The sequence below is a fragment of the Vicugna pacos genome, chromosome 26, assembly GCF_048564905.1.
Source record: "Vicugna pacos chromosome 26, VicPac4, whole genome shotgun sequence".
NCBI lineage: Eukaryota > Metazoa > Chordata > Mammalia > Artiodactyla > Camelidae > Vicugna > Vicugna pacos.
Window position 1 is genome coordinate 10,745,479 of NC_133012.1, and position 26,819 is coordinate 10,772,297.

The 26,819-nt window shown below is 44.5% G+C and overlaps 2 protein-coding genes across 4 annotated transcripts in view; one reads left to right on the forward strand and one right to left on the reverse strand.

Moving 5' to 3' along the window:
- GTF2E2 (general transcription factor IIE subunit 2) overlaps positions 1 to 11,899 on the forward strand; it is a 59,915-nt gene extending 48,016 nt beyond the window's left edge. The window contains exons 7-8 of one of the 2 annotated variants that reach the window (XM_031691483.2): positions 10,033 to 10,148; positions 11,386 to 11,899. In XM_031691483.2, the coding sequence (XP_031547343.1) occupies positions 10,033 to 10,148; positions 11,386 to 11,502 (233 nt within the window). In that variant the 3' untranslated portion in view covers positions 11,503 to 11,899. The remainder of the gene's footprint in view (positions 1 to 10,032; positions 10,149 to 11,385) is intronic. The other variant, XM_072950330.1, reaches the window with a different exon arrangement.
- Positions 11,900 to 19,877: 7,978 nt separating this feature from the next.
- Positions 19,878 to 26,819, reverse strand: part of RBPMS (RNA binding protein, mRNA processing factor) — a 158,880-nt gene continuing 151,938 nt past the window's right edge. Inside the window, exons 9-10 of one of the 2 annotated variants that reach the window (XM_072950332.1) lie at positions 26,075 to 26,175; positions 19,878 to 21,395 (exon numbers count right to left, since the gene is read on the reverse strand). In XM_072950332.1, the coding sequence (XP_072806433.1) occupies positions 26,161 to 26,175 (15 nt within the window). In that variant the 3' untranslated portion in view covers positions 19,878 to 21,395; positions 26,075 to 26,160. The remainder of the gene's footprint in view (positions 21,396 to 26,074; positions 26,176 to 26,819) is intronic. The other variant, XM_072950335.1, reaches the window with a different exon arrangement.

A 26,819-nucleotide genomic window follows, 5' to 3' on the forward strand; every position in this document is an offset into this window, starting at 1 on the left:
TAAAAGGTATTTTTATTGTATGTATTTTTTTCTCCTTACCTTTTTGTTATGCACAGAGAAGTACACAGTTTAGTTGCTACACGGTTATATCACGTAACACTTATTCTAAACAAATGAATGCAATTTTAACAAGTTGATAGAATTTAACAAATTCGTGTTGAAAATGTTAGAAGTATTCTTTCCTGTGTGACATACTTCCTTCAATAGCTGTGGTTAATTTAACACATAAAAATTCCCGTTACGGTATACATTTTTAAACAATTTTGTGTGCTTTCTTGGAATCAGATGCTTTTATCGCTGATGTGAGTTTGACCTGAAGCTGTTGTCTCTCATATGTACCTTCTGTGAGCAGAGCTGGTCATGTGAATCACATGGTTCTTAAAGTTTGGATAAATAGTAGATAGTTGGGGGCTTCTAGCTTTCACTTAGAATGGAGAAAGCTGGAGAAAGCACCGTGCCCACCCTTACCGCTACTGCAGCAGCAAACCCCAGCCCGCTGCAGACCCCGTCAGAGGGCTGAGGTTGCAGGGCGACCATCCAACCTGAAATCGAGGAAAAGACAGGTACCTCCAAGAAGAGATGGCATGCAAACTCCTGTTCACCTGGGACAGAGAACATGAATAGCACTCAGAAGAATTCGATTAAAATGTTTGATGACCTGCTACAGGCCTAGTGTAGACTAGCAAGAAAATACAGGGCCGCTGGGGCAGCAGACGCCCACTTGCATCCTCTTCCTCCCTGGGTGTTTACAGGAGGAGGCTCGGCCCGGGGTGCTGCCCTCGCCGGGCGGGTCTGCAGGAGGACAGCATAGGTGCTCAGGAAAGACCCGAAGCCCTGTCTGACTCCTCCCTTCCCTGTCCGCTGTGAGATTAAACTGCTGCGGCAAGAGAAGAGAAAACCCTCTGCCCCGGGGGAAGGGACAAGAGTGTGCGCTGGGCCAGAGCTTTAGCAGAGGGGGCAATGCAGCAGCGCTGAGGACCAGGGTGCTTGTCTGAGGCCAAGCCTTCATCAGAATATCGGAGAACCCCCACCCCATAGCAGGCTAACAGATGTTGGGTAGCAGGTGACAGTGGAATTCCATGGGTGTTGCAAGAGCACAGAGGTCAGCTGACCATCCGAGGTGTTGCATAAATTGAAGACCTAAAACTGCAGGTGGAGCAGAGAAAAACCCCTCTGGCAAAGGAGTCTCTACCCTAAACACAAGGGCTGGCTAGAGGTACTGGGAGCCTGTGGGGCATTACGAGTAACCACAGCAGCAGCAAATCCCCAACCAAGTCCATGTTCTGACAATAGAAGACCTCTGACTCCTCACACGAAAGGCCTGGCAGAAGGAAAGGCGTGCCCGTATTGAGGCACAGAAACTATTTCCCTCAGTCTCTGCAGTCCTACAGAGGATATCCTGCTTTCAAAAAAATTATGAGGCTTAAAAAGAAGCAAAGAAAAGAAAGCAGGGCATTTTTGAGACAAGGGAATGGACGGAACCAGCTTCTTTAGGACACAGATACTGGAACTGTCAGACATGGAATTTAAAATTACTCTGGTTAATAAATTAAGGCTTCTAGTAGAAAAGGCAGACATGTATGATCAGGTAGGATATTTCAGCAGAGAGATAGACGTAAGAAAATCAAATGAAAATTCTAGAAATGAAAAGCATGGTAGCAGAGACAAAGAATGCCTTCAGTAAGCTTATCAGTCAACTTGGCATCACCAAGGAAACACCTGTAAACTAAAAGATAGGCCAGTACAGATTGTCAAACCGAAATGCAGAGAGAAAAATGTGGGGAAAAACCCCAAAACAACAGAGCCTCCATTAGCTGTGAGATAATATCAAATGATCTGAACGTAAAATTTCAGGAGAAAAGAAAGAGAATGGGTCAGAAGAAATAAAGGCCAAATATTTTCCAAAGTTAGTGATAGACACCAAAACAAAGACCCAGAAAGCTCAGAGAACAAGAGGTAAGATGACCCCCCCAAACAAATGGCAGGAAAGCACCTGGACGCATCCCATCCCAACTGCTGAAAACTGGAAACGAAGAGAAGGTACTGAAGGTCGTCAGAGGAAAAGAGTTACAGCAGAATTCTCCTTCGAACCTGTACAAACCAAAACACAGTGCAGTAGCGTCTTTAAAGTGCTAAAAGGGAAAAAGTTTTCAACCCAGAATTCTGTACCCAGGAAAAGTAATCTTTAAAAAATGAAAGAGAAACACTCTCTCAGAGGAGTGTTCTCTCAATATCACAGAAGCTGAGAGAATTCATTGTCATCAGACCCTGCATCACCGGAAGTGCTAAGTTATTCTTCAGGCAGAAGGGATGTGATACTAGACATAAACTTGGATCAGTACAAGTAAGTGTGCTGTAAATGGAACAGATGAAAGTAAACTATAAAATTTATGTTTGTCTAGTTAAAATTTACATGTGAACTTGTATAATTTACTTGAAACTAGGCCCTGGTTAATTAAAGCTGTGTATTGTAAACCCTAGGGCAACCACTAAAACCATTAAAAAGAAAAAGTAACTATGGTTAACAATACTATATTGTACATTTGAAACCTGCTAGAGTAGGTCTTAAAAGTTCTCATCACAAGAAAGAAACTTAGAACTGTGTGAGGCCATGTATGTTAAATAACTAAACTTACTGATGTAATCATTTCCAGTATATACATATATCAAATCATTATGTTGCATATGTAAAACTAATACAGTGTTATATGTCAGTTACATATATCTGAATAAGTAAAGGTGTAAATAATGAGACAGTGGAGATAAAATGGTATCATAAAAATGTGGTTAATCCAAATGAACACAGAAAAGAAAAAAGGAGTAAATGGAAGAAATGCAAGATGATAGATTTTACTCTGACCATATTAATTAATAATTATGTTAAATGTAAATCATCTAAACATACTAATTAATACAGATTTTCATCTGTCTAAACATATAAAATCATCTAACATACTTTTTCATTGTAAAAGTCATCTAAACATACTAAACTGAGGAAGATGTAAATTGTTTCAACATAGTAATGAAGGCAGATTTTCAGATTGGGTACAGAAGCAAGGCTCCAGTATGTTCTGTCTATAAGAAACTCATAAAGGCACAGGTTTAAAGTAAAAGAATATAAAATGATATCCCATACAAACACTGGTCAAAGGAAAGCTGCAATATTACTATCAAAGTAGACTTCAGAGCAGAGCAGCTTACCAAGGATAAAGAGGAACATTGCATAATGATAAAGGGTTCAGTTCTCTAAGAATATATTAACAGTCCTAAATACGTACATATCTAACACCAGAGCTTTAAAATACTTGGGTTAAAAATACATAACTAAAAGGAGAAATAGGTAAACCTACAATTAAGATTGAAGTTCACAGCACTCCTCTCTCTCTTACCGACTGAACAAATGGAAAATTAGTGAGGATATAGAAGTCTTAAACAACACTGTCAACCAATTTGACCTCATTGGCTTATAAAACATGACTACCAACAGCAGAATGCACATGTTTTCCAGTGCATGTGAAGTATTCACCAAGACACGTGGTGTTCCAGGCCACAAAACCTTAATGAACTTAAAAGACTTGAAAGCATACAAAGGATGTGCTTGGAGCATAATGGAATTAGACTAGAAGTCAGATATATTTGGAAGCTCTCCAAAAATATTAGGGAATTAAATAACACGCAAATAACTCATGATTCAAGGAGGAAATCACAAGGGAGGTAAAAAATGTTGAGTTAAATGAAAGTGAAAGCACAACAAATCCGAATTCATGGGATGTGGCTACAGCAGTGCTTAAAGGGAAATAGAGCACTAAATGCTTACATTAAAAAACAGTATTACATTATGGATATACCGCATTTTATTTATCCATTCATCAGTTGATGGACATTTGAGTTGTTTCTACGTTTTGGCTATTACGAATAATGCTGCTATGAAATTCATGTCCAAGTTTTTGTGTGGACATAATTTTTCATTTCTCTTAAGTATGTACTTAGAGTGGAGTTGCTGAATCATGTGGTAATTCTGATGGCTACCTTTTTGAGCAATTGCCACACTGCTTTGTAAAGTGGCCGCATCATTTTACATTCCCACCAGCAATGTATGAGGGTTCCGGTTTCTGCACATCCTGTTTCTGCACATCCTTGCTAGCCAGCGCTTATTTAAGCTGTCCTACTGGGTATGAAATGGTTATCTTATTGTGGTTTTGACTTGCATTTCTCTAATGATGAGCATCGTAGCATCTTTTCATGTTTTAATGGCCATTTTTATATTTTGAGAAATGTCTAAGTTCTTTGCCATTTTAAAAATTGTGTTTTTTTAATTACATAATTTTTTAAAGATTTCTTTATTCTGGATACAAGTCTCTTAAAAGATTTATGCTTTGTGAATATTTTCATCCATTCTGTGAGTTCTTTTCACTTTATTGTTAGTGTCCTTTGAGATGCAAAAGCTTTTAATTTTGATGAAGTACAATTTATTTTGCCTTCTGTTGCTTGTGCTTTTGGTGTCATGTCTAAGAAACCATTCCCTAATGCAACAACACAAAGATATACTCCTGTTTTTTCTTTGAGGAGTCGCCATTTTAGCTCTTGCATTTAAGTCTTTGATCGTTTTGAATTAATCTTTCCATACAGTGTGAGGTGTGGGTCCAGTGTCATTCTTTGGAAAGTTAAATATTTATTACTATATTGTAATACGTATGACTGGATGACCAGCCATCCCACTCTTAGGTTTTTACCCAAGTTCATTCAAAATCCAGGTGCACGTTGGCTTTACTCATTATTTCCAAAAACTGGAAACAACTCAGATATCTTTTAACTGTCCCTTCATTGCCCCCAAGTGTGGTACATCCTTCCAATGGAGTATGACTTCCCAATAAAAAGGAACAGATGTGTCACACTTATTGAAGCAAGATTCAAAAGGCTATATATTGTGTTATTTATAGTACATGTTTATGATACTCTGGGAAACGAAACTGTAGGAATAGATTAATAGATCAGTAGTTGCAGGGGCTGCTGGTGAGGGAGGGGCTGACTGTGAAGCAGCAGAGGCGTGGTTTTTACCATCATGGTATTGTTCTGTATTGTGATTGTGTTCACATGATGATGCATTTGTTAAAACCTTAGGAACTGTACACTAAAATGTACAAATTTTACTTCTAAATTATATCTTAATACAATAAAATGAAAACTTTAAAAGGTAATTACTCAGAAGTATATTTCCTGTTGAGGATAGTGTGTCTTCTGTTGCAAAGCAGTTTTCAGAGAGTTACCCCAGTGTTTCTCTTCCTTACCCTTTGTACTGGTGTCACTTTACCTTGAGTAAAAAGTGCCATTGCTCGGGGTCACATCTTAGCAGGATCACTGAGCACAGCAAATAGCACCCAATTGTTTTCCTCCTTCCCAGCCACAGTCTCCTGGCTTCTGCCCAGTTGCACTGCTGCACTGATTTGGGCAAACCATCCCTGTTCTTTCTAGGTGTCCAGTGTGTACCACTGTTCTGGTGACAGAATCCTCAACAAATATTTGTTGGAATGCTGAGAATGAAATGTCAGGTGTCTGTCTAATCTTACCTGCTTAAATTATACTTTTTAAAGACGAAAAGTCTGAAGCCATGGATATTAGTTTCCTATTGCTGCTGTAACAAATTACCACAAACTTAGTGGCTTAAAACAACACAAAGTTACTAACTTACTTTCTGTTCTGGAGGCTAGAAGTCTAAAATGGGTCTTAGGTCTGCATTCCTTCTGGAGGCTCTCAGGGAGAATTCGTTTTCTTGCCTTTTCCAACTTCTAGAGGCTGCCTGCATTTCTGGCTCATGGCCTTGCATCACTGTGCAGCCTGCGTCTTTCATCACATCTTCTCTGGCTCTGGCTCTCCTGCCTCTCTCTTTCCCTGATAAGGACCCTGTGATTACACTGGGCCCATCGGGGTAGTCCAGGATAATCTCCTCATCTCAAGATTTTTAATCACATCTTCAAAGTCCCTTTTGCCGTACAAGGTAATATAATCGTAGGTTCTGAGGGGTAAGCCTTTGGGGAGCTATTTTTCTGTCTTATCACACAAGAGGCATTATTTGGGTAGTATCTAAAATTTCGGATTACTACTTAAGGGGATGAGGTGAATTGAGAAATGTTCGTATTTCTGGAGGTGCAAAATGGGTAACACTTGTGAAGGAAAGAGAAGGTATCCTAATAACAAGTAAAGGAAAACGCAGAAAGATGTGTGTGTGCTGTTTGAGAGTTTACCTTTTCTTTAATGGCAGAGGTGTGCCTTGACTCTAATGTTCTTAGAACACCGTGGTCTAATGTGGATGTAAGAAAAAGCAGTACGTGTTTTAATTGCTAGTAAGTATGATCCTTCTTATTCTCAGGTTGTCATGTATGTATTTAAAAATTATGCTAGTAATATCAGACACCTCTGATACAAAATTTCCTGTCAAGAATTATATAGGGCAAAATGGAAACTCTCGAAGCAAACCTTATTTTTTCTCTTTGGGGATATGCATTGGTGTGTATTTTTTTCAGATTTTTCCAGTGCATTTAACGTGTGTACTTTTTCTGTGTGTGAGAAATTTTTAGGATTTCGTTTTTTTTCTATTTTATGTAAATGAGATCACTCTATCTTAGCTAATCCTTTTCTTAGGTGTTTTATACTGCTTTCCTTTACGGCTTTAGGGCTCAGAAGGGAGATGATAGATGTCGGAAGATGATGGTGACTGGCAGGGAGGGCTAGTGCTTTTTCTTTTGTAAGCATTATGCTCGGTGCTTTATGTATTTTAACGCATTCAATCCCCACAGCTCTGTGAGACAGCTTAATTATCATCATCCCTATTTTACAGATCAGGATACTGAGGCAGGGAGGTTAAGTGACTTGCCCCGTGGTTACACAGTTAGAAACTGAGGCCCCGGGCTCACAGTCAGGCCAGCTGGCTCCACGGTCCATGCTGTTCTGCTGACCTTGCATTTCACAGGAAGGCTCTGGGTGCAGCCAAATGTGAACGGGTTACTTGGGAATTTAAGCAAAGCCTTATCGATGAGTTTGCTTATTTTCTTTCCTTCTCTGGCATACTTTCTGTTACAGGTTTCATTCTTAGCTCAAGTGGGATGGAATTCTCTTCAGTTGAAAGGGTCAAATCTGAGTTTTAAAATTCTAGCCTGTTTTCTTTTGTTAAAAGACAGCAGATTTTTAAAACAATTCCTGTTTTATCTACCATTATAATTTAGAGCATGCCGAACTTTCATGATACTTGGAGATACTCTCTCTTAACAAATTATCTGTCTTTAAATTTTATGTACCCTAATCATTTATTATTTTCAAAAAAAAAGTTATTTTCATGGAAAAAGAAGACAGAATGATTAGGTCTCAGTTTCTAAATACCATTCTCCAATAAAATGAGTCAGGACTCCTTGGCAAAATGGTCGATTCCAAGTTTGGGGAAATGCAAGATGAGCTTGGAACATGTTTTGGACCAGAAGTTAAGAGTGTGCTCAAAAAACCCAAAAACAGGCAACAAAAAGGAGAAGCACGTCAAAAAGACACAGGAACAATTTGAAGGGACTTAATGACCAAAGCCAGGATATTTGAACAGCAAAATAATGATTGTAATGGATTATAATTCATGAAATAAAATAAGTATCCATGAGGCCATAGTAAATTAAACAAACAATTGAATAGATAAATTGGAGCAAGAACAGTCTTCCTTACAGTTCTGACGCATACTTATGAAAGGAATGATGGGAATAATATGCCATTAGGCAAACCCACAATTAATAAAATTGCTGTAGGCAAGAGCCATCAGTGGGTGCTAAAATTAGTGACCTGAAGTATGCTGAGAAACAGGATATTTGCATAATCTCAGTAGATCTCCCTACAGGGTGCTTAGTAATTATAAAAGGAAAAGAATAGCTTAATGGTGGAGAAATCTGACAGACTCCAACTTAACCAATGATTAGCTTAACAGCCCCAGTAATAAGACATAGGACCGGCATGTACCCTTGATGTTGGGCACCGAGAAACACGGTGTCATTTCGGTGATATTCTTTCCCAGAATCCAGAACCTCAATTTAATCACGAGGACATGTCAGATAACCCCTTGGGGCCCTTGTTTAAAATAACTGACCAAAACTCTTCAAAAGTGCCATGGCCCTGGGAGACAAGGCGGGACTGGGCACACTTAGAGACTGGAGCAAGGAGATCCAGTGCGGAATCCAGAGTGGGACCCTGGACCAGGATGAGGACGTTGGTGCTAATAGTGGTGAAGTTGGAATGGAATAAGGTGTGTGGACTTGTTAATAGGTTGTATCAATGTAAATCAGTTTCAGGAATCTTACTAAGATTATATATGGTGTTAACATGAGGAGAAGCTGGGTAAAGGGTATGCAGGAATTCTTTGTACTAATTTTGCAACTTTTCTGATAATGTAAAATTATTTTAAAATAAAAAAATTTTGTTTTTTTTAAATGGAGGTACTGGGGATTGAACCCGGCACCTTCTCCATGCTAAGCATCTGATTTACCACTGAGCCATATATACCCCCCAAAAAGTTTTAAAAATGTGAAAAGAAAACAAATACTCTGTGGTGCCCAGACTATAGCATTTCATACGTTCAGTGGTCAAATTGGTGAGGATGTACTAGGTTCAGTTCCACTGTAGTAGGAAACTTAGGAAAATAGAATTCCCTGCTCAGGGAACTTACAGCCATTCAAGAGGCCGAGAAACTCATGCAAATAATTGTCACCTGTTGACTAATGTCTATAATGTATGCAGGTGATAGTTCAGGGGGCACATAGGAGAAGGAGGCCTCTACTGTGTCTGTAACTTAAAAAATTTAGAGATGTTGGAGATTTGTGCCCTGATTGAATTCTTTGTAGTAGATGTCATTTTTTGCAGTTGGTCACCATCAACAAAAAGCTTTTCAGCGTGTCGCAGACAACAGGTTTCCTAAGTATCACCAGAGTCCCAGCTGTTAGGGCATCATTTGCTTCATGTAGTATGTACTGAAACTAGAAAGGAGGAAAGAAGAAAAGTGAAGAGAGCAGTCGGGTCCAGCACAGTACTGTGTGCCTGCTCTACTTACAGCTTGTGAACGGACCGAGCCGACAGGGGGCGCTGCCTTGACTAGTCCTCTGGGACCCTGTGTGGGAAGGGGGCTTTCGTGGGAGGCCTGTGTGAGCAGGAGGCCCGGCCGACAGCCTCAGAGCACTCAGGGACCTTTCCCCTTTTTTGTCATCCAGAGTATATAGGTCTTACGATTTGCCATCAGAAGAAATTTTTTTGTGTTGGAAAGTAGATGTTAATAATGAAGTAAAACCTGCTTATTTGAATCTGTCTTTCGGGACAAAATTTAAGATGCAGATGAGTTTCATTCTGGACGTGTCCCAATTGTGATCTCTTTTGGTTGCAAAAATAGTGATGTAGCAGAGGGGCCAGGGGTCTGTGAGAACAAAATGTAGGCTGGCTGGAAAGCCTTTTCCCTTTGTTATGCAGACAGCATTACTGTCTCAGCTTCCCTCCTCTGACTTTTATGATCTCTTAGTTACCCATCCTGATTTTTTTGATTTCAAAAGGCTCTTGTGGAAATAAACTGTTCTAATTCCACACTCCCATATAAAGCTTTAGTTCCTCATCTCCTTATGTGTTGTTTTCACCCACAGGGGAGGAAGTGGGGTATACTGAGCTTACGGGAGATGAGCAGGAATTTGAACTATTTCATTGGAGAGAACTGATTTTTGCAATAAAAGAAGAGTGTCAACTGCCTTTTTTCCCAGGAAAGCAGCGAGGCCTCAGTCGCATGGCCCTTCATTTATAGACTCTAAAAATAGAGTAGTGCTGATCTGGTCTGTAATGATGCAGTTTGTGTTCCCAGGCCCTTCTGCTACTCAGTGTCCAGCATTTGAATGTTCTTGTCTTCCTCTGTTTTTATAATGAAATCTCAGATGTGCTAATTTAGACCGGAAGAGATAATACTGAAGCCTGATGTCCATCACTGAGATGCTGTAGCTTGTGAACGCCTATTGTACTGTCTTGTTGGCACAGAGTTTCAGAAACTGTGGAGGAGTGTCACCGTGGATTCAATAGATGAGGAGAAAATTGAAGAATATCTGAAGCGACAGGGTATTTCTTCCATGCAGGAATCTGGACCAAAGAAAGTGGTATGTAATCTTTAGAAAAAATGTAGTCCTCGCTTTGAACTGTTGCCTGCTTCCTCTGAAGCTCTCTGAAGAGCAGGTAGGTAGTTTTCCCTCCCAGTTTTTTTCCAGTGCCCTAATTCCATGACCTTGGTCAGATGCAATCCAGAGCATGTCTGGTTTATTGAGGGCCAGCGGATCTCTCTGCCCTCTGGTGCTGCTCCAGATATGTGAGAGCCTCTCCCGTCACCCCTAGCCCCTGTCCAGGCAGTGCCTGTTCTTAGGCTCCAGCCATGTGAACTTTTTCTGGTGCCCATGTCTGCTCCATCAGACGTGGCCTTTATGGTCTTAATCATTCCCCACTCCCACTTGCTCCATGTGCCCTGTGGTCTTGGTGCCTGGCTTTGCCTCAGCCCTCATCACATTGAATTGTCCTTGACTTTCAGATCCTTTAGGAACCAGGTGGAATCTTTATAGCCCCAAATCTTGCACAGAGGAGAGATTTGTAATCGAATGAAGACTTGTGAATTGCCTCGTACCAGCGAATCCGCTCTCTAGTCCAGGGCTGGAGCCAGGATGAGGGATGCTTCACTAGCACCCTGGGCTCTCGCTGCTGCCTCCTCTTGTCCACCAGCGTGCCTTGCAGCTTGTCTGCTTTGTGACTGTGTGTTGTTAAGTAATTTTTAGGACTCCTAAAAAGGGAAAACTTATTGCCAGTGATCTCCATGAATTAGTGTGATTGCAGTACTTTATGGTTTCCTATCATTGTTTAGTTTGTTGATTTTTTAATCATGTGATGTTAATATTTCAAGTATGCAGTAAGGAAAAGAATACTTAACAAATCTTTCTATGTCCATCTGTGTCCCAATTTTGTCATACCTCTGTATTTTGCTGTATTTTCTTCAGGTCTTTTTTTTTTTTTTTTAGTTGGTAATGATGGATATATTTTTAAACTTGAGATGAAAAACAAAAGAGCTTTACTGCCTTTCTTTTAATCCACTTAGTGCCTAGAATAGTCATGGTAAGTTTTTGTGCCAGTGCGTTTATTCCAGGTGGAGGTGTGCGCTTCATCGTAACGGGAAACACTGGTTCTTGTCCGCAGTTGGGGAGTGTCCTGGTGTGTGTGAGGCTGGGCTGCCGAACAGAAAAAAGATCACAAACCCTGCATCTCGCTGCTGCTGGTTTCTGAGGCATCTTGCGTAAATCCCCCCACATTACCGCTCTGAGTGGCTGCTGTTTCTGTTTTTACCTTTTCCTATAGGCCCCTATTCAGAGAAGGAAAAAGCCTGCCTCACAGAAGAAGCGACGGTTTAAGACTCACAATGAGCACTTGGCTGGGGTGCTGAAGGACTACTCTGACATCGCTCCTGGCAAGTAGTGAACAGTTTGGTCCAAGAGCAAAGAGTTACAAAGTCAAGATCTTTCTTGATGCTGGGATCTGAAGACTGACTGTCTTCCTGTTCCGCTTCTTGGGACCAAGGAGGGAGCAGTTCAGTTTACAGAACAAGTGAAAATTACCAAACTCGAAGCTTATTTTAATTAATGGGCTAATGAGAAATGTGATGTTCCTTGTTAACCCCCTGTTAATTCTTGGGGGAAGGCGCTTAGCATGGCATGCAGGTGTCTTTGCTATTTATCTCTACTTCTAAGTGGTTCCCAGTCCCATTTTTCCTCTTTTATTACTTTAGAACAAATTTGCTGATAGTCTTGAATGCAATATTTGTTTATTCCAAAAGAATGTATTTATAATAAAATCATTGTCGACGGAGCTCTAAGATGTCAGTGAACTCAGGTCACTTCTTTTCCATTCTTGGCAATGGCGGGCGGCAGCTCTGATCTGACCTCCGCAGGGTACACGTTGGGAATGTCGGTGAAGACTGGTCTGTGCTGTGTTATGAGTGTGTGGATTTCACAACTGGAACCCAGATTAGCAAGTGAGGCGACAAAGATACACTACATGTGACTTTCAGTGCTTTCTTTTAAAAGGATGAATCTTGGATTTACTGTCTTGGATTTCCCAAGTTGTGGTCTCATGCCGTCTCCAGCAAGGATGGATGGATTCCACTTGCCAACCTGAACATCAGCACGACTGTCCCAGCTCTGGTGGGGCTTGGCCCTGGGGTTATTCTGGTGGAGACTCCTCCTGTCTCCCCATCACTGGCCAAGCTCAGGAGAGCCATTCTCAAACATGTGGGTTCTTAAGTAGTGGTGACTTTTGGGGGAGATCAGTGGTCATTCCAGTGTTCTTTGGTAAACTGAACATTTTCCTTACCTGTGTGTTTTATGGTCTGGGTGGCCCTTTGGGTTGATTGTTACAGCCCTCATATAAAACAAAGTTCAGTGTTCTCAAAAAAGGTGTGTTGATAACCCAAAGCTGTAAGTCCTTTGTATGTAAGGAGCCTTTTTTCTGTTTTAGTTTTTATCCTTTCTGTATGCTTTTCATCCATTTTCAGTGCCATCTTATTTCAGTGTCACCTCATTCTTTCTTAACATCCAAGCCCCAAAATATGAGACAAGAAGATGTAAAACTAAGGCTCCCCAGGATAATTTAGAAAATGGGAAACTCAACCTGTCTTGCTTTGTAGAGGATTTTTACTACTAAGGAAGAGCTTTAATTTCTTATGGCATAAACTAGTTTTCCTGTTTAAAAAAAAAATCTGCAGCTAGCTTATCTCCAAGTATGCCTGCCTTATGTGGTCTATACGTATCATCCATCCCCCTCCTCTGATTTTATTGAGATAATAATTGACATACAGCACTGTGTAAGTTTAGTACGTACAACATAGTGATCTGACTTACATTTATCATGAAGTGATTACCACAGTTTGTTTAGTCTACGTCAGTCATCTCATATGGATACCAAAAAAAGTTTTTTCTTTGTGATGAGAACTCTTAGGATTTCCTTTCACAACTCTCACACGTATCATACAGCAGTGCTAACGGTAGTCATCGTGTTGTACATTATATCCCTAGTTCTTACTTATAACTGTAAGTTTATAACTTTTGACCACCTTTATCCAATTTCCCCTCACCCTGGCCCACAAATCTAATCTTTTTCTGTGAGCATTTTTTTTTTTAAGATTCCAGATACAAGTGAGATCATATATTTGTCTTTCTCTGCATGACTTACTCACTTAGCATAATACCCTCAGGGTCCATCCATGTTGTCACGAATGGCAGGATTTCCTCCTTTTTTATGGTCAAATAAGATTCCGTTGTGTGTATATATGTATGTATATGTGTGTATCCATTCACCCATCAGTGAATGCTTAGGGTAATACTAGCCTTATAAAATGAGTTTGGGAATGTTTCCTCCTCTTCGAGTTTTTTGGAAGTTTGAGAAGGATCGGCATCAATTCTGTAAATGTTTGGTGAAGTTCACCTATGAAGCCATCTGGGCCTGGGCTTTTCTTCCTTGAAAGATTTTTGGTTACTCACTCAGTTTCCTTACTGGTAAGTAGTCTTTTTAGATTTTCTATTTCTTCCTAATTTGGTATTGGTAGGTTGTCTCCAAGAATGTTTCCATTTCTTTTAGGTTGTCTGGTTTGTTGGTGTGTAATTGTTCGTAGTAGCCGCTTATGATTCTTTGTGTGTCCCTTGTAGTGTCTCCCTTTTCATTCAGTTTTATTGATTTGGATGCTCTCTTTTCCTTGGTTAGTGTAGCTAGAGGTTTATCCATTTGGTTTATCTTTTCAAGAAACAATCTCTTAGGTCGGTTACAGTCTTTTCTGTTTTCTGTTCTGTTTATTTCTGCTGTAATCTTTGTTGTTTCCTTCCTTCTGTTAACTTTGGGCTCAGTTTATTCTTGAAATTTTTCTAGTTCCTTAAGGTGTAGAGTTAGATTGCTTACTTAAAATCTTGCTTGTTTATTAATGTAGGTGTTTATTGCCGTGAATATCCTTCTTAGAACTGCTTTTGCTGCATCCCGTAAGTTTTGGTTATGTTGTGCTTCCATTTTAGTTTGTTTCAAGATACTTTGAAGTTTCTCCTTAAATTTCATCTTTGATCCATTGGTTGTTCAGGAGAGCACTGTTTAATTTCCATGTGTCTGTGAATTTTCCAGTTTTCCTCTTTTTATTGATTTCTGGCTTCATACCACTTTGGTTAGAGAGGATACTTGGTATGATTTCAGTCTTTTTGAATTTGCTAAGACATTTTCTGTGGCCTAATGTATGGTCTCTCCTAGAGTATGTTCGATGTGTGCAGATGCCTGTTCTGCTGTTGTGTGAAGTGTTCTGTGCAGTTGGCCCTTGAAGGACATGGGGTTTGGGGGGCCGAACCCACATACAGTCAAAATTTTGCATCTAACTTTATAGTTGGCCCTGGTATCTGGTTCTGCATCTGTGGATTCAACCAAGCACAGATTGTGTAGGGCTCTAATATGTATTTATTTGAAAAAAATCCACATGTAAGTGTACCTGCACAATTCAGGAGTTGGCTGTGTGTCTGCTGGGTCCGTTTGATCTGTAGTGTTGTTCAGACCCTCTGCTTCCTTACTGATCTCTGTCTGGATGGTCTGTCCATTGTAGAGAGTGGGATATTGAAGTCCCTGACTGTTAGTTTAGTGCTGTTTATTTCTCCTTTTAGCTCTGTTAGTTTTTTCTTCATTATTTGGGCACGCTGATGTTGGGTGCATAAATATTTATAATTATTACATCTTCTTGATTGATTGACTTTTTTATCGTAATAACCTTGTCTCTTTTGACCATTCTTAGTTGAAAGTCTGTTTTGTCTTACGTAAGTGTAGGTGTGCCTCCTTTTCTTTTGATTACCACTTTCTTAACATACTTTTTCCTATTCCTTCCCTCTCATTTTATGTGTTTTTAAGGCTAGAGTGAGTTTCTGGTAGGAAGCATATCATCAAATCTTGGTTTTTTAATTGATTCAGCAGTTCTTTGTATTTTGATTGGAGAACTTAATCCATTTATGTTTAAGATAATTATTGATAGGTGAGGACTTAACTTTTTCCATCTTGTTAATTGTTTTCTGGTTGTTTTGTACATCCTTTGTTTCCTGTTTCATATCCAGCTTTCTTTTTGTGTGTGTTTTGATGTCTTTTGGTGTCAGTATGCTTTGAGTTCATCAGGTTCTTTTGTGTGATTACTACAGGTTGTCCCTTGTGGTTACCATGAGGCTTACATAAAATATCTTAAAATTATAACATTATTTTAAACTAAAAACAACTTAAATTCAGTAGAATTCCTAAACTTTATACTTTTGCTTTTCCTTCCCATCACATTTTTGGTTATTGATGTTACAGTTTATGTATTTTTAATCTTGTATAACTAAAATGGATTATTATAGTTATTTTTTTTACTGTTTTCTAAGTTTTAAACTAGAGTTGTAAGTAAATTATGCACCACCATTAATTACCATATTACAGAATCTAGCTTTGACTGTATTTACCATTCTCTGTGAGTTTTCTACCTTCTTACGCTTTTATGATGTTAGTGTCCTTTTCTTTGACTCAAAGAATCCCTTTAGCATTTTTTTCCTTTACCATTTCTTGTAAGGCAGGTCTAGTGGTGATGAACTTCCTCAGCTTTTGTTTGTTTGGGAAAGTCTGTTTCTCCTCCATTTCTGAAAGACAGCTTTACTAAGTGTACAATTCTTGATTGACAGTTTTTTTCTTAAAATATTTGAAATGTATCATCCCATTCTCTTAGGGCCTGAAACGTTTCTGTTGAGAAATCCGCTGGAGTTTTCCGGGGCTCCTTTGTGTGTAATTTATTTATTTTGCTGCCTTCAGAATTGTTCATCTTTGACATTTGATAGTTTAATTATGATGTGTCTTGGTATAACCTGTTTTGTTGGTTAGGTCTGCAGATGCATTTTGAACATCTCATACACTTCATCTGGTTTTGCAGGGAGTCAGACATCAAGGCCTCTGTCACGGGTTTGAAGGTGAGATGCCTTAGTGCTGCTTGTGTGTTACTAGTGGTTTCTAGCTAAGCCCGTGGTCTTCTGTACGTTGTGAACTGGCCTGATATGTCAGTATCTTGTCTAAACTCATTTCAGAAATGAGAAAATTGAGATATGGAGAAATGAATCATCTTGCTAAATTGTGATGTGTGTCGTTTCTGTAGTCTTACCTCGTTCACTTGTGTTTTCTCGTGTTAAGACTTGATCATCCCCTTCGCCTACTACATGGAAGAGAAATGTCTCCTGTACCCCAAGCTGAGGTGCTGGGGTTGGGGCTTCCAGTGGCGGGTGGGCAGGGATGATAGTTTTTGTGGGAAATTGTGATAGGAACCCCCGTTGTGTTTTGAAGATTATAATAGAAAGAAGAATCTTTGACCAGTTCTTCTGGGTACCTAGAAACACATCCACCAGAAATTCAAGTTCAAGTTGAAATCACGTTCTCCTCTCTGCCCATTTCTGCTGGATCGGCTGGCTGTTTGAAAGCAGGCTGGAATGGGCGTGGCTGGGCGCATTAAAAGTTGAAGACAGTCTGTGTAGCACGTTTATCTATAATTCATCAGTCATCCAAGGCTTTTACAGGATAGCTAAGAGAAATGTATTTGGGCCCAGATAAAGTGTAAAAACAGAACATTTGGCCGCTGCTGTCACATCGTGTAAGCGTGGCTGGGTGATGGTGGGCTCGGGGGACGGAGGGCTGTGGATGCGGTGAGCGGAGCGTCAGCGGGAAGCAGCGTGGGGCTGCATCGTGCTCGGGGTGGCTCTGTGGACCTGCGCCCTTGGTTCTTTTGTGAGTGGTTTGGAGTCACTAGCAGAAAACACACGTTCTGAATGTGGGAATAGGGCATTTGAACTTAACATTTTCTTACCGGCTGATGACGGCTTTCTGAGGGATAGAAGATGAGACTGGGTGCCCCCTCTTCCCTCTAGCTACTGTTTTCACATGCAAACATGGTTGATTTGTGGGGAAGATGATTTGGGGTTTTGTAAGGTTTTACTGACTGTTCTTAACAAGCCGAGGCCTGCACTGTCACTGTGTCGCAGGGCTGGAGTGCTGTGTGGAGACAGCACGGTGACCTACCACGTATTCCTGCCCTCGGGTCAAGGACAGCCCATCTTTCCCCGGTGTATTTTGTAGGAGGCAGAGGGGACAGGGAGGCCCAAGGACCTCTTGGGAACCACTTCTCAGACAAACTGGATGTTGAAACCCTGCCCCTGTCCTGTCATGTAGAATGGAAAAGCAGAGCATTAGGCCCTGGCGTCGCGCTGTGAAACAAAGCACATCTCCTTCATCGTGGGATTTCCACTAGAGAGAGATGTGCTGGTGCTCTCGGACAGGGTCACAGTTGCTGTCACAGGCCTCCTTGGACAGGCCTGCAGCCCTCGTCCCGCTGCCCTTAGTGGGGGTAGGCCAGCACGTTCCTGCCACTCAAACCACATGGTTTCCAAACCCCGTGAGAACCCAGTGACTTTCAACCACCCAGAACTTAGCAGGGCTCAAAGGATGTTCAGTGCAAAGACTTACCATGACATGTTTTTTTAAGTAAAAGCACAGGATGCTAACGAGAGAATGGAGTAAACTGTAGCTTGACCTTGGCAGGACCAGCTCCAGAAAAACCAAGAGCAGGTTTACCTTGCACTTGACTATTGTGAGATGTTGAATGTTCTTGGCTGAGCCCCTCACAGCCATGTCCTGTGTTTTAGGGGAAAAGTGCTCCTTTATTCAGGTAAATATTTTTAACCTGAGCATCATTTCTTGTTCATTTAAGAGGTGTCTTTTTGCTCAAGACACGTTTGGGTTGAATTGAAGCATCTGGCCCTATTAAGTTTGTAGGATGTTCTGCGATGTTCTGCAGCGGTGGCAGAGCTTGACCATGGGTGTTAAATGTTTTCCTAATTGGATGCCTTAGCAGTTAGCTGACTGCATAGGTTTTTCGGCATCAGGGTCATTGGTTTTAGCCTGAGGACCAGGACTTCAGGTGACACCTCACTAGTAAAAGGCCTTCTGCCTTCTCAGAATGTCGTACTTGTTCGCTGTTTTGAGAGGGTGTGACGGGGGAGGGGGTGAGTGGAAGAGTAAGAGAGCGCCCACGTGCCAACACTTCAAACCGGGTAAGAATGCACGTTTCACCTGACAGTTGGCGTCCCGGTGAGGACAGGGGATGCAGTAGGAAGTGGGCTCCCATTCCCAGAACTGAGAGTCTGCGCGGAGCACTCGGAGCTAACTAGTTGATGCCTGTCTGTCACCGAGACACAGACACCAAGAGTTCCTGGGATGTCAGCATTGCTCCTCCATTCTCAAGAACGCTCCTTGGGCTGCACGACTAGGACCCAAAGGTGCTGTGGGGTGCCGGGTCCGGGGGACCCTCAGAGAGAAGGGCAGGAATAAATGCAGGTCAGTCCTGTGAAAGTAGGGCTGATACATATTCAGGTATTGTGAATTTCAAGCCTCAATCTGTGGTTGTACTGGAAGCATAACTTTCACTGTGCAAGTTTTAAGGTTCTTTTCCAAATCGAGTTCGTATTTCTGCTGTAGAGGTGGAAGGCACGGTACTTGGTTTCTGATGCCTGTTGTACAGCTACAGTTGTCCTGTGTTCAGAAGTGGCACATCTTCCCTCCCAGTGGAGAGTCTACTTGGTAATGAAACAAAAGATGGCTTAGTTGTCATCTTTCTGGATCCTCCAAACTGGGACAATATGCATGTAAGCAAGAAGGAAAAAACAGACCTGCCTTTTCATCTCAGGTTCCTAATTCCGAAAGATAGTGCTCCTGCGCAGTGCAGTGACAAAATGAAGCTGGCCATCAGCTGATTGGCTAGCGGGGCTGTGTCTGGAGCTCACACTAGATGGGGAAATACTGTCCAGACTTGTCACCTGCACGGACCAGTGATGGTCAGCACGGTTAGGATCGGGGCGCACGTGTGTCCATCCAGGACCCCTGTGGAAAAGCATACGGCTGTGACTGTTCAGGGCCTGGGACAGGAAACCTTCCTGGGGAGCTGCCCTCAGCTCTCTAGGCTGTCCTGCCCAGCTCTGGTGCCTCTGAGGTGGAAGGTCCCAGATTAGCTGAAGACGAAGCCACAGGATCAAGCTGTCCCAGAGCCAGGATCCTGGAGCCACGCTGGGCATGACCTTCAAAGCCTGGGAAAGCATTGTGGTTTCTGCCGTCATTTGGGGCTCCAGGGTACTGGAAGGCTCTGACTGGGATCTGCTTTTGGTGGCTGGTCTCCTGTGCAAAAGATATGTAAGCACCAAACCACAGAACCAATAACGTGAGTGCCCGACAGGACGACTGGTTGCTTAGGGTTGTTACCGTTAGTCAGAATTGAGCACTGTGGGCCCCCCTTCTGCTCTGGGGGGGAGGAGGAGTTGGTGAGAGCAGATTTATATAAAACACTGGATTGTCCTGGTTATCAATGTCTGGCTTATCAATTAATATATTTTTTACTCATAGTCAGCAGAAAACCACAAATACAGATTTTAAAGTCTTGAGCTAAAGCTTTATAGGTGGAAGTGGATGTGGGGTCAGCCGAATGCAGTAAAAGGCATCAAGAAAGAAGTATGTGACTCTCCCTTGAGGTCCCCCTGCCGGACCAGGGCCGCAGCCTCAGGTGTCGGTCTGGGTCAGCCAGTGTCCACAGTAGAGTATCTGTGAGGGTGGTTTGCAGGCTCGCCCGTCCCCACCCGTTTCCTCCCTGGGCCTCTCTGTCCTTGGCTCCAGGGCCAGTGCTTAGCTCTGTCCAGACTCGAGAGAGGGAACGGGATCCGCTAGGCCCAGGTCTGCCCTGCGGGGTGCACTGGGTTGATCTTGCAAAAAAGGAATTTGCGAAGCAGTGGTGTGACAGCTGGAATGAGCACTTTATTTTTAAAAACGACAATAGAAAAGTACCTTTAAACAGTTTATAAAAGCACAGTAGACTGTGGAAGTTGCTCTTTTTTCCTTAGAATCGAGTACAGAAGTGTCACCAGGAAGCAAGCGGCGCTGAAAGGCTAAGCAGGGCTCAAGCACAGGGTAAGCGCCCCTCACCCCCGCCCTTCTTGTTTTTTGTGATGACCTTTAAAAGCTTCTTCACGTCTTTCTAAGGGAAAACAATGAAACTAAAGAACCTGACACCAACCATGTAGTCATTAAAACATTGAAACTTTCAGCACAACAGTGAGCAGATCAGTAAGAAAGCTTGTGACCAGCAGTTGAAAACCTCAGGTCAGTATATTTTTACACACGGCTCGTCTACAACAGTGGGGAGAGCAAGCTGTCCCAGACTCTGGACAGGTGTCAGCTTATGACACAGGGCTGACTCCGGCTTGGAGAAGTCTTGAAGCCAGCTGACCAGTGTGCACTCCCTAGCCCACCGCGGCACCCGCCTCCCTGGGCTGGTGCGGCAGGTAGTGTCACAGTGAGCATGTGGGATTCAAGAGCATGCTGTAAATATTTTGGCACGGGGCTGCCAAGACTCAAACACCAGCTCAGTTCAGCTGAGGTTTTGCAAAATGAGTTGGGAGACAGGAGCTGCCTGCTGCAGCCACTTGGCTTGGGCAAAGCTGGCCCCCTCCTGAGGCAGGGCTGGCCTCCCCTTCTCAGCGAGACAGACTCAGCACGTCCACTGGGGGAGCTGTGCGTCGGCAGGGCGCACGCACAGGACCATGCTGTTAGGAAGATAAACGTAAGAAAATGGCAAAACCTAGTCCTTGGCACACAGTTTTTATGGTCACCTCTGAGGCTGCCAGACTTCCCCAGAGCGCACGCAGGAAAGGCTGCTTTGCCCAGCGGGAGCCCGCCATGCGCCAGAAGCCGCCAGAGGCAGGCTGACTTGCAGGGCTGTCCCGTTAGGAGGGGCGCACACGGAATGCTGCAGTAGGTAGTGCAGTCCTAACGCCTACCGCCACCTGCTGATGCCCCCGGGCTCAGGCCAGGCAGGCAGATCTCTGTACATTCACAATAGGATTCTGGAAATTAATGGTATTTAAAAACATGCCTCAAACATGCAGCTTATTTTAGAGGAAAAAAATAGATATTTTTAATTACAGGCATTCAAAAGTCAAGCACAAAATTTGTGATCCAGCCCAGTGTAAGATCATCCATCCTGTCATACTTAAAATGTTTGGTATAAAAATACTCACTCTCTCTGGTTTTATCATTGATATCTTTTATGTTTCATTTGAAAATATCTCCAAACTGTACAGAAATTTATGTCAGACCATGCGTTCACAAATAACACACTATTTCTTACAATTATACAGTGTAAAAGAGTAAAACATTTTATTATATTTTTTTCTTCGAGTAAAACAGATGTGTGATAGAGGCTGTGGCAAAGTCTTGACGGGATCAAAACTGGGCGCGGTTTTTCAAGCCTGAAACAGAAAGGAGATGTGTAAGGAGAGCAGGTCCCACAAGCCGGCGTGCTGCGCCCTCCGAGGTGCGGGGCTGGAGAAGGTGTGGGGCTGGAGACGCTGGCGGGTAAGACCCCCAGGGGCCGACTCCCCACGGAGGCACAGGTGCGGACGTGTGTGAACTTGGAACCTGTCGTCACCAGAGTATCAGTGGCCCCACCTTAGACGCCTGGGGAGTATGTATTTAATTTCTGCTGCTCTCTCTCTTACTAGAAACTTTTTAGGACCTCCTTTCCCTGCAGTTACAAGGAAACGTACATATGTGTTTTGGTTTGTGGCAGAAAAAGGGCCCTCAGACACTCATTGGAGTTTGTCCTGAAGCAGCCTGGGGCGGCAGGAGCGAGCACACCCGGGCTCGGGCGCCCTCCCCGTGCCGTCAGGGCCTAGGCAACAGCTCCGGGACCGCAGCAGTTGTTCCCTCACACACTCACCAGCTTCTGGCCCCACGTCCCCGTGGACGTCTGATCCGCACCCTCTGACTGCAAGGGGAGCCCCCCTCCCGCCCCCCACCTCCCGGTCAGTGTCTGTCAGCAGAGGAGGGAAACCAGCTTAGAGGAAGTGGAGACCAAGCGTTTCCTCCCCCCGCACTCCGGCTTGTCAGGCCTGGAGTGACCAGCTCCACGTCATCCCCGAGCTTGACCCCGCGCCAGCACCCCAGCTGTGTGCCGATTCCAGGAAGCCGTTTCTGAGGAACAGTCGTTGCTCTACGGCTGTTCCCATCTTGGAAAAGGTTACAGGGGGCTGCACTTGGCAGAGTCCCTTGGGCTCTGGGACCCTACAGGCCTGCCCACTGTCGCCGGCCTCTGACAGACACGGGCTGGGGGAAGCCCTGGGGAAACAGCTGAACGCAGATGTGGCAGCACTGGGGCTGCGCGGGCAGATGGAGGAGCGCCGGCCACGGGGCCCCCGCTTTCCATGCTCAGGACGATGGAGCTCCTGCCGTCCCCTCCAGCCCTGGCTGTGCGGCAGGGCCAGGCGGGTCTAGAACTCAAAGGCTACCTTCGGGCCCGTGTACATGGCCAGCTCCCGCCTCTTTTTGTTTCCACCGCCAGTTCCTAGGCCGTTATCCCCACTCCCCTTGGCTGTGCCCTGGACGCTCTGCCATGACTTCGAAGGCCACATATCTACACCCGGACTCTTCACCTTGCCTTCTCTCGGGTCACCTCATCACCTTCTTGGTTCGCCTCTCCTGGTATGTGTCCACTTGACTCCTAATCTCCTTTGCTTCAGGCAGCAAGAGGACAGTTCCTCAAGCACCTCCCCCACCCCCGGCTCTCCAGTGCCTCAAGACCCTCAAAAGCTTGGTCATAGTCTGCTTTCAACAAGAGCATGCCACCCACATTCCTCCCTCTTCCCTTCTGTTTGAAAGCCAGCAGGGTTCATGTGTGCTGAGCGTACTCAAATTCAGTTTAAGCCCCTTCTCCTCCAGCCCATAGGGCTTTCTCTGAACTCTAACCAGGAGCTCTCCCTGTCCAGGCCATGGACCGGCTTCCACAAGGACTACCTGGGCCCATTTTCTTCCCTAAGACCATCTCTGACATGGTTGCTTACACGCAGCAAAAATTCAGGCACTTAGGCTCCAGGACAAATGAAATGGGAACGATGGGCCATTAACGGCCTGCGGTCCAGAGACTCCATCCCCACCCGGGGGCCCCATGGGGCTCTGTACACTGGCCTTTCCTCTGCAGGAAGCAGATCGGGGGGTGAGAAGGTGCCCCCAGCTTCCCGAGGCCATAGCAGCCCACCTGGCCCCCTGAACAGGAGGGAAGGTGCAGGGGCCCGGTTAACTGGGGCTGACTAGGAAGACTGATCTAGTGAAGTTCAAGATCAGGGAAGGAAGAGACAAGGGAGGGGTGAGAGTTGATAGTTTCCCGAGCTTTTCCATAACTGTGCTGGGTAAGTACAGCTCTCACATGGTAAAAGAATGTGTCCACACTGCCATAGATGTCCCCAGACTGAACAGAAGGTCAAAATGTGGCTATTTTGGTCCCAGTAAACAAGGAAAGGGGTTTAGCTAGGAACGGAGTTCAAACTTTGGAATGTATTAACAAGGACATTCTAAACAGAATGCAAACACATCCGGGAACATAGAACGGTGGGGGGGGGGGCGTGTCAGGCTCTGTTTAGAGAGCAGACCTCCTCACAGAGCCTCTCTCCTGAAAGGGGGTCAGCTATGACGTGAGTGTCACAGGGTAAACGAGGGGAGAACGTGTGTACAACAGTGTGTCTGAAGCAGGTCACAACTGTCCCAGTTTGAAGACACTGGCACCTTCAGGAACATCCCACAGTTCTAAACCAGTTCATTTCAGCTGTCTTTGGTCGAGAAGATGAGTCCATGGCCCTCAGTACCTGGGGACATCTGCTGATGGGAGTGGGTCAGGGTGCTGGCTGCCCTTCCCTGATACAACTTGGTAAGTTAGATGCTGTTTATCCAAGTGCCTTGGGAGCTTTTTCTCCTGGCAATAAGAAAATCCCTTCGGTTTTCCCCAATCCATCTACATGTATGAGACCTATTTACTAACGATTTCTTCCCCTAGTTTTTCTAACATTTATTTTTACCAAAAGCCAGATATAAAACAGTCCCATCCCAATCCCAGTAAGCATGGGGCATTGTATAATTAGGTCTTTAATTAATAAGAGCGGTTTAGTTTTCATTTTATACCTGTCAGCTTGATTTTTAAAAAATCAAATGCTGATAGTATCTGTAATAAAGACTAAACAGGTTCAGTCTATAGTCTCCAGGAAAGGTCTTCTGCAGTTAGACACTCCTCCCTATTCTAACGCTGCAACTCCCACGGCTGCAGCCAACGGCCCCCGTCCCGAGCCACCTAGGCGTTTCCCTGCGTGGATTCCAGCCCTGTGGCCAGAGAGCCCCTCTCCCACTACGTCCAGGCCTCTCTGTAGTGTCTCCATAAGCGGTGTCACCTCTTCAGATCTGGAGAAAGGAAAGCCACCTCTAAACTCTTGTAAGCCAGAGGTGGCCCTGGAACTGGTGAGCCCCATCCTGAACTTGACTAGAGCTGAAGACAGCAGCGCACCCCCACCCCATCCACTGCCCACATTCAGGCCTGTCTGGAACCTGACTACTCTTCGCCGCCCGCCGTCTGTAGAGTCTCCACTTACGCCAGTGGCTGCTGCTTCTGGTCTGGGCTTCTCTGCATGTGCCCAAATTACTGATGTTTGGGGTTCATTTACTGAATTTAAAAAAAAATCACTGTCCTAAGTGGCTTCTAAAAAAATTGTATGGGTGAGTTTTAATTGGTCCTTAAACTTCCCCAGAGGAGGGGAGAAACCAAACAAAATCTCGTCTTTTTAAACAGTTTTCCTGAGAGGTAACAGCAGTAAGAACACCGTGAGCACAGCTATGAAGGCCCATGACACGAAGGGAATCTGATCAGCTAGGAGGCTGTAGAAGCAGGGGGAGGTACACTGGCTGCCCCCACGTGATGTGGGAAAACATTCACCTGCTGGTGAGTTTGGTTAGCGTCGGGGAACACAGCCCCCAGGTGCCAGCTTCCCGTCCAGGGGAGGAGGCAGCCCGCACTGCAGGTGTAGGTCTGAGCATGAGGTCACTCTCGCCCCAAACCAGGTGACGTCTGGTTCTCTGTCCTTAGCGGGAATCTTGTTCCCTTTCTGACTCATCTTTTCTTTGTAAGCCCCTTGTAGGGGTGAAATCTGCCACCTTATTTGGGCCCAGACGTAACTGCTGTTGGCTTGCGCCTGGCATTCCTGCTGTTCTAGGTCAAGCTTTCCAGAGACTGGAAGCCTCACACATGGTGCCCAGCAGGCGGGTCGCCTTCGGGACGCTGCACAATCCTTCCAAGACCGCATTTACTGCTGGAAGTAGAACTGAGAAGAAACAGCTGGAATCCACAGAAGAGACAGATATATCACCCAAATCTTCACCACTAGGAGGGCCTGGCAGCTTAGAGGAACACGGTGAGATTCCATTCTAATTCAGCTGTGCCCCCGGGGGGAGGGTGTAGCTCAAGTGGTAGAGCATTTGCTTAGCATGCATGAGGTCCTGGGTTCAATCCCCAATACTGCCTCTAGAAATAAATAAACCTAATTACCTCCTCCCTCTAAAAATAATAATTCAGTCATGCCCAAGGGCTCCTTATTTCTGAAAAGGCTCATAAAAATGCCTCTGAGTCACCAAGAAAGGACTGCACTATAGTCAGTATAATTGGATTAACAAATCAAAAGGAGTATGCAAGTTACATCTGAAAATTTCCACCAATGGTTAATTAAAAAAAAAAAAAGGCTTAGGGCTTAGGAGGAAAAGCTCCATTCATATGTAAATTCCTTTCAGTGGAGTATCTCATTCCAGATGAAAGGTATTGACAGCCTCGCTCAGGCATCAGCCCCACAAAGCAAGGCTGCGAGGACCAAGCGCTGGGTGATGTGCTTTGAGTTTGCAGAGCTCACTTGTTACCCTGGGACCATCTGCCAGTGGGAGGAGATGATATAGAGCAGACCCTGGTCCTGAGCACCCACACCAGCAGGTATCAACCCAGAGTGCCCACCACACCCCAGAGGCCTGGGTTCCCAGGGGATACTGGTGTGATGGTCCCGACCGCGCTGCCAAGGACATGCTGCTTCTTGGAGCAACTGTTCAGTCTCTTAACTTTGGGACTCACCAGCATGCTCCAGTTTTGTAGAACAGCTCGAGAACAGTGCCACTTGAAGATTGTATTAATACCCACAAGACAGATTGCAGCCACCATCACACACCTGGAACCTGGGTGGAGAAAGAGATCGCCCATTAACGCATGCGGTGACATCCACCCCGGCTAGCTGGCTTCCCCGGGCCTTGCAGCCCAGCACTTCTGAGGGCACAGAGCTGAGAGAACAGGCACCACTCAGAGCGACTGTTACATCAGTCTCGCAGCCAGGATGTGGCGAAGCAAGTGCGAAGAGGCACTCAGGGGCCAGGGTACAGTGCCCCTGTCAGCCAGCCTGGGGACAGGGCACCTGGAGAGAAGTGTGCCCTTCAGGCTACCAGGGTATAAGCCACCTGGGGGCTGGGCCTCAGTGTGCACGATCCTGTGGGCTTGGAGCCCCAGGACTGTCCCAAAGCCCAGCTGGGGAAAGCATGGGACTGCGGCCTTCCACGAGAGCAAGAGCCTCAAATGTAACCACCTCCAGGGCCACTCCAGACCCCAGAAGCAACTCTGGGCAGCCTGAGGCCACAGAAGCCCTTCTCCAGGAGCTCCCCGTGCACCTGTGAGCTCAGCTTGGTTCCAGGCACTTACTAGGGAAAAACAACCAAAAGCAAATACTTGTGCACATAATCCTGCTATTCCTGGGGTCTGAGAATTTTGAAACAGAAGGGTGCAGAGACCCAGTGAGTAGTCCATTTTTAATACTCTTCCCGCAGGCGCA